Raw genomic sequence first — 7,587 nt, 5'->3', positions numbered from 1 at the left:
TACTGAAAAAATGTATCTGGATTCGGATTATTTTATTTTGTGCAACCACTTGACAAAATAAATAAAAGTGACAAAATTCCATTCACCATTTTTTATTTTTCATAGTGGATTTTTTTTTTCCCCCCTGAAACTCCATCGCTTTAAATTGCAAGGCATGGTAAAATCTGTATTGCGCAATCTTTTATCAGTCAAACATCAAAACAAAAAAATGAAAATCTCTCAAAAATGTAACGCGCTAGGAAAAAAAAATTGAAATCACTATCAGAGATGTTTGAGCACACGTCAAGCCATCTCTGATTAAAATTTGCGTTTGACCACTGTTGTCATTATTGTCCAATCACGATGACCGATTTGACAATTCAACACAAAACTGGTGTCAAAAACTGCTCCATTGGCATTTTTGTGACTCTGGAAAATAATTCCAAGTGGCTGTGACGCACAACAGCGGATTGAGTTGCGCGCGCATTTTGGGTAACCACTTACAGAACACACATGACAACGCATTCTTATTAATTTTGTTTTGATTTTGGGGATGGGGAGGGGGGCGGGGCAGACGTTTGTTGTGCGTTTGCTAAGTGGTTACAAGATCTTCCATCTGGCCAATTTCTCCCCTACAGCATACACGGGGCCTGCCCCCCCCCCTCCCCACCCCCTCCCTCAGCCTTTGCATCATTTGAACGTGCAGATAATAGGCTTTGACTTGTGGCTGCACGTTTATGGCTCTTTTCATGTGGTGGTGCGCGGTGACAGGGCAGCCAGTCAGCAGCCAGCCAGCCTGTCAGCCTCTCTAATGATCCCCCCCCACCCTCCACCTCCTTCACCACGCACCCTCCTTTTAGTCTCTTTTCTGTCTCATTGGCCGTTTCCTTCAAAAACAAAATCGCTCATTTAAATTCTCCCGCCCGGGGGCGTTTTTGGGGGTCTTCAAATATTGTTGGAAAGTGAGCGGATTAGGCAAAATATGCTTTTTTAAAATGTTAATATATTTTCTGGTTCACTCTGGGCTCCTCCGAGGCCAATTAGGCGCTCTCTGCTGGCTGCATTAATGTCAAGCTGACATGGCGTTTTTTTTTCTCCTCACCCACTCGTGGCGAAGACGAGCGCCTGGCGGTGACACGTCGGCCGTTTGATCATTTAATCATCGCTCGCTTCCTCGCAAGCGCCGGAGTTCACCTTGTGTTGTGCATCGGCTTGCGGGTGGGGGGAAAAAAAAAAAAAAAAAAATCAGCGTTGCCTGACTTGTCGATGGGGGTCATTAACGGAGAAGTAGAGGTGCGCAATGTGGACCAAAGTCTTGCCACGCCAAAGCTCTTATCTGACTATCTCGGGTACGCTCACACTTGACCTGGGGGGCAATGCAACACAGACAAAGATATACGTGGAGACGGTCACACCTCCTTAGGTTAGCCGTTCTTCGCAGAGGAAAAAGAAGATGTGAATGTTATTTTCTTGACATTATCAGTCTACATGTGTTGGTCCAGAGCGTGTGTTCAAATATCCGGTGCATAAAATGTTACCACTGCCACGTAAATGCTATTTGTTAGGCCGTCTACATTTCGGCTGCAATGTAAATTTTGGAAAAAGTGAAGCACTGTTTTCTTTTGATTTTTGTCATTTTTAATAAATTGGCAACATGAAAATAAAGACTCTTGACATGTCCGTATGGTTATCGTGTGTGTTTTCGGGAAAATAAATAATTCATTTGCTGCAACATGACAAAATGTGAACAAATTGAAGCCTTGTGAATACTTCCCTTATGCAAGTGTTTTTTTCATAGATTAAAAATGTCTTTTTAAGTATTCTATTTTTTTAACTTTACTGATACGTCGCGTGGAATAAGTGAAGCGACTTTCACCAGCAAATTTTTCTTATGATAGATAAAAAATAAAAAAAATGGAGTGAACTCAAAATTTCACGGCAACAAAATTTTGATAAAATTCAGCAAAAAGTTAGTTGACCAATTCAAAAATATTTGAAGCTTGAGCTTGGCTTTCCTGCGTTTCACAACAAAGAAATACGAGTTTACAGAACCAATTGTCCCTTGTATTGTTCACCCAACTTAAAGATACAAGTTACAACAACTCACCCAAATTGTCTCGGAGGAAACCATTCGCTTGCTTTATTGTGCCAACTTCCAACATTGCCATAAATATCAATCATTTTTGTTTTAAAGTTTATAGCTTGCTGTATGACAGGAAGTGACGCATGGCCCCACGGTCGACCCTTTCGGGGGTAATGCGAAATGGCACCCTCACCGCTCCCTTCGGTCGCCCCTTTTCCGATTACCTTGGCGAAGCGTGAACGCGCGCGTCAGGAGCGTGGCGGTAATTATTTGTGCAATGCCATCAGCACGGATCAATCAGTCGGGAAAGCTGCTGGCGGAAGGCGGCGAGCAGCGCTTGATTGACAGCTTTGGTAATGATGGGATTGTAACCCCCCCGATCGCCCCCACCACCCCTTCAGACACACGCGCGCACACAGTCAGCTTGTCAGGACCACATTGGGAGCACGCGCCGATCAATGCGCTCGTCATGTCGGAATTATTTGCCACGTTGGGAACGTCACTTCCGCCTTCATCATGTTCGAAACTCAACTCACCTGCGCCTCACGTCACTCGCGAATGTCACATGCCGGTGAGTGACACGATTCATTAGAGCTTGGAAATAATACACAAAATATACGCGACTGCAAAACATCCTCTTCAGACATGTCACTGAGCGGTACCATCGATATCAACCCTCAACTTTACTTTATTTATAGAGCACTTCAAATGTAGCTATAGCCACATAGTAAAAATATTACATAAAAAATATGATATGAATAACATAAAAACACAATAAAGCAGTAAAGCAATGTTGAGTCTCATGGTGAGTCGAAAGCCAAAGAATAAAAATATGCTTTCAGAGAAGTTTTTAAAACGCACATCGAGGGGGCGTGCCTAACGTTTGAGAGGGAGGTCATTCCAAAGGGAGACACCGGCAACGGAAAGAGCTGGAGCCCCTCTGATGCTCCGCTTAGTCCTCGGTGCCTCCAGAAGTGTCTGGTCTGGAGACCTGAGGCACCCGGACAGGTGCGTAAGGGTGGAGGAGCTCACAGAGGTAAACTGGGGCAAGACCATTTAATGAGTTGAAAATAAATAAGCCAATGGAAGGAAGGCCAGAACTTTGTGCGAACTTGTGCGCTCCCTCTTACACGCTCCACTTTGGAGGCGAGCAGCAGCGATATGGACCAACTGGCGACGCTTGAGAAAGGACTGGCAGACTCCAAAGTAAAGTGCGGATGACAGCGCCAGAGCAGTGAAAGAAAATACCACGAAACCCATGGGCAGCAAATACAACGAAAACAGCAGGGCCCCCAAAATTGAACCGTGTGGAATACCATATGACAGTGGGGCGGAGATCGACTCAGAACAAAATAAGGCTCACAGAAAAAGTTCTGTCTGGCATATATGATCTAAACCCCTATAGAGTGTTGCTACTAATGCCCTCCTGGTCCTGCAAACAGGGCAACAGAATCGTGCAGTCTACCATAGTGAGTGCGACAGCCGAATCCAACCGCACGAGACACAACACTCCTTAGCCATTCCATTTGAAGCAGTGCTATAAGAGTTGGGAATAACAGATTCCAAATAAATGAACCAAAATATTGCGACTAATTTAAAGTGTGCTTGAATTGTGTCTGCAACAACTGCAGTGATTGAAGCATTTATTAAAACCACTGTAACTCAGTTTCCCATGCAAAATAAACCCACACAAAATGTTTGCGTTCAGGTTTTGTTCTTTTCAAAAACGGATTGAATCCTGATTGACTTCGGTCTTGTTCATTGCTGCGATGAACGACCTTTAGACGCCTCTTTTGGATCATGTTGCAATAATAACCTTTTTTTTTTTTCTTGTCATTTAACAAACTGGAGCCTCCTCCTCCCTCATGCCCCCGCGCTCCCGAATCTTGATTGACAGGCTAAATGACACAGATGCTGCTGCGCTCTGAAGGTCGCCAACGGTGTGAGGTGACAGTTTTTACGCCTTCCCCGCTGCAGCAGCAACGTGCTGCCGCTGGGCCACGGCATGCACATAAATTAAAAAAAAAAAAAAAAAAATCATCATCATTGTCAACATAATGGTCATCAAAACACACGGTCGGATGATCTGTAATTGTATTTCTTGACTCGTTTACCATTTTCTTTCTAATAGTAGTGTCATTTTTTTGTTGGTGTTTTTTTTAAATGTATAATTTCACTCATCAGATTTGTTGCAATTAAAAACACCTTTTTGCTTCGCTTTGTCGCCCCCGTGTGGCAAAAAGCGTCGCAGCACCTTGGGTTGACTCGTCATTCCCTCCGTTCTCATTTTTTTTCCCTCAACATCTAATAATACATCTCCTTATTCATTAAGTAGCTTTTTTTAATTCATCATTTTTAATCGCGTGTTCCTTCGATTTATTTTTGAAGTCCTCGTTCATTTTTAACCGACGGATTGTCCGATGAGATGCGTTTATTTGAATAACTACAAAGGCATCCTTGCTCGGTATGAAACGATAATTTTTACGGATTACCCCGCAGGATGGACGGCATTTTAATGTTGACAAATGTTAATAAACGATATCTTGCCTAGAACGGATGACTTGGAAAACCTCAATCCATCGATTTAAGGGAAATTAGCTTAAACAACACACACATTTGTTTGTATTCGTTTTCACGAATTCCATTACATTGTTGGGATACATGCATCAAAAAAACAAGATGTTCATTTATAATAAACTGCATTTGACGTCTAGTCCGAAATTGAAGGAATCTAAAAGTCATTCAAAATGAATATTGCCGCAGGATACCAATGAATACTAAATTGTAAAAACATTGTCTGCAAATGAACCAAAGTGCTTGTCAGCTGATCTCGCGCGCTCATTAGCGGCCCAAAATGACTCGACTAATTATAAAAATGACAAACTTCATTAACGCCGTCTCTCCTCCGCACGCGCGCACACACACACAAACGCACACACAAAAGAGACTTCTTCAAAGGAAAAAAAAATGAAGTGGGGGGCGGGGGGCAAACGTGTTCCTACCACGACAATGGAATTAAATCTCGTTTTGTTTTTGTTTTTTTATTAGACAGGGGAAAAAAAAAGACAAAAAGTCCTATTTTCTTTGAGTGTTTAGAAAATAAAAGGTCGCCGCTGAGGCCTGTAGAGAGGAGGGGAAAAAAAAGCTTCATTTCTCAGCCTCGGCATTGAGAATCGGCTTCAAGAAGCTGCGTGCTGATTGGCCCGCGGGCTCTGGGCGTCAGCCAATGGGGAGGGAGGAGCAGGTGGATGAAAAGAAGCAGCAGCAGAAGGTGGAGGAGGGGGAGGAGGAGGTTCTTTCTTTTTTGGAGTGCTACGAAGAGACAAGCAGTGTTGCCGTGTTTATTAGAAAGGAGAAAATATTAATCGCACCCCCCCACACGCCGCTTGGCCGTGACGTCACTTGAGGAAGTCATTGTAGCGCGCGAGTGCGGCGATGAGCGGCAAAAGGTTCGAGCGAGTGCGGAGTGTGATGCGGCAGCCGGACGGAGCACGCCAGCGCTTTGACGCGCAACTTTCACGCAACTTCCAATAAAAAAAAAAAAAAAAGCCAAAGAAGAAGAAGAATTGGGTGTGGGGTGGGGGGGCCGACCTGCGCGTGGATGCTGTGGAAGTTCACCTGCTGGATTGTGGACTTATTTCCCTTTTCCCCCTTTTTTCCTTAATTTTTTTTTTTTTTTAAATTATCATCATTATTTTTTTTGTGCCGGCGTGACAACTTTTCGGGGTGGTGCGGGGAGAGGCGCGCCCGGGCTGTTATGACGACCCACTCCCGCTAAAATGGAGGCATCGAGCGGCTCCAGCTTCGGCATCGACACCATCCTGGCGGGCGGCCGGGCCACGCCGTCGCCGCCACCGTCCTGCTCGGACGCCGACACGGTGGCCGGCACGGCGCCCTCGTCGCCGCTCTCCGTCACCGCGGAGCACCCGTCGGACCCCGACGCCAACCTCCTCCTCCACCACCACCACCACCACCATCACCACCAACAACACCATCACAACCAGCACCAGCACCACGGGCCGCCGTCGTCGCAGCCTCCTCCTGCGCCGCCGCCGCCGCACCACCACTTGCTCCTCCCGGCGGCCGGCGCGGGTTGCAGCGGCCCGCGGAGCGCCACCTCGTCGTTCCTCATCAAGGACATCCTGGGCGACGGCAAGCCGCTGGCCGCCTGCGCGCCTTACAGCACCAGCGTGTCCATGTCGCCCAGTAAGGCCGCCGAAAGCGCCTCGGCCGCGGACGGCTTCCGGCCCAAGCTGGAGCTCCAGGACGAGGGCCGGGGCGGCAAGATGGAGCGCCGGGAGGAGATGCTGCTGCACGGCGACGTCAAGTGCAACGGTACGGATGCTCGCAGGGAGGATGCGGATGCTGGAGAGGAGGGCCGGGGGTGGTGTTGGTGCTGGCTGTGGCTGTGGGGGGGTTTTTGCTGGTGCATGCATGGGAGAAGGAAGAAGCTGTGCGCGGAGCCTCCCTGGTGGCTCAATTAGAGAGATGATTGTTCCTCCTCCAGGCAGGAGGAGAAAAGGGTGTTGGGGGGTAACGCGGGGTGGGGTGGGGGCTACAAATACATTGACATATTGATTTTTACAACAACACGCGCCTCAGCTCAAGTTCATTTATAAGTTGACGCAGGTGATTGGATTGGGGGGGGGTCGCGGAGAAAGTGGCAGGCAGGCAACTGGACTTTTCGTTTCAACAAAAGCACGCGCGCAATGTCGCCAATATTTTTGGCTAACTTGAACATGAAACAGCGCTGTTAAAAAAATGTGACCGATGATCTTTGTTCCTCTTTTTTTTTTGCTGTAAATATTTTAACGTCATGTGAATGAATTGTTAAAAGTCAGTGAAAAGAATCGACATGCACGCATCACAAATTGGATTGTGACGAGTGTCAGAAGACGTTTGAGATTGGATTTAAAAAGGGCTTCTACGGTCTTGCAATGTTTCGGACGGCCCAACAAAAAAAGACCAGTCCGACCTTCCGAGAGGAAAAAAATGTTCATTTTTCAAGAAAGAAATGGATGTTTTAAAAGAAAAAGAAATAAATGTAAACGTATACATAGACAAGAAACAATGGATAGTTTCAATAAAAAAAAACACGTAATTCACAATAAAATTTGTCAATTTAAAAAGAGCTAACATTTAAGGAAAACTATATTTTAAGGAAGAAAAGGCAAAAAAATACATTCCCCCCCCCCATTAAACGGAAATATATCGGCCACTTCAGAAAAAAAACTGTATTCAAGAAAAATGTCGTGTATAATTCTAAAAACAAAATGAAGATTTCAAGAAAAAAAAGCAAGATTGAATATTCGCAGGAAGAAAATATTATCAAGCAACGCGTTGGTACATTTTCAAAGAATTTTGTATTTCCGAGAGGAAAAAAATGATTCGGAAAACGTGCTTTATGTTGAACGTAAAGAGCAATATTTTCAAGACCACAAGTCCTATTTTTCGACGACCGAAACCATTTTAGGGCTCCACACATTTTTTTCCACCCCTTCGAGTGATCGAAATCCCGACTGCAC

The 7,587-nt window shown here is 45.5% G+C and overlaps 1 protein-coding gene across 1 annotated transcript in view; it reads left to right on the top strand.

Annotated features, from left to right (window-relative positions):
* Nucleotides 1–5,186: 5,186 nt before the first annotated feature.
* The window catches only part of barhl2 (BarH-like homeobox 2), a 6,027-nt gene continuing 3,626 nt past the window's right edge, over nucleotides 5,187–7,587 (top strand). The window contains exon 1 of the mRNA XM_019893121.1: nucleotides 5,187–6,397. Within this exon, the coding sequence (XP_019748680.1) occupies nucleotides 5,842–6,397 (556 nt within the window). The 5' untranslated portion in view covers nucleotides 5,187–5,841. The remainder of the gene's footprint in view (nucleotides 6,398–7,587) is intronic.

This window comes from Hippocampus comes, unplaced genomic scaffold (genome assembly GCF_001891065.2).
Source record: "Hippocampus comes isolate QL1 unplaced genomic scaffold, H_comes_QL1_v1.1 scaffold229, whole genome shotgun sequence".
NCBI lineage: Eukaryota > Metazoa > Chordata > Actinopteri > Syngnathiformes > Syngnathidae > Hippocampus > Hippocampus comes.
Note: the sequence above shows the minus strand (reverse complement) of the source record. Positions and strands in the feature narration are given on the sequence as shown.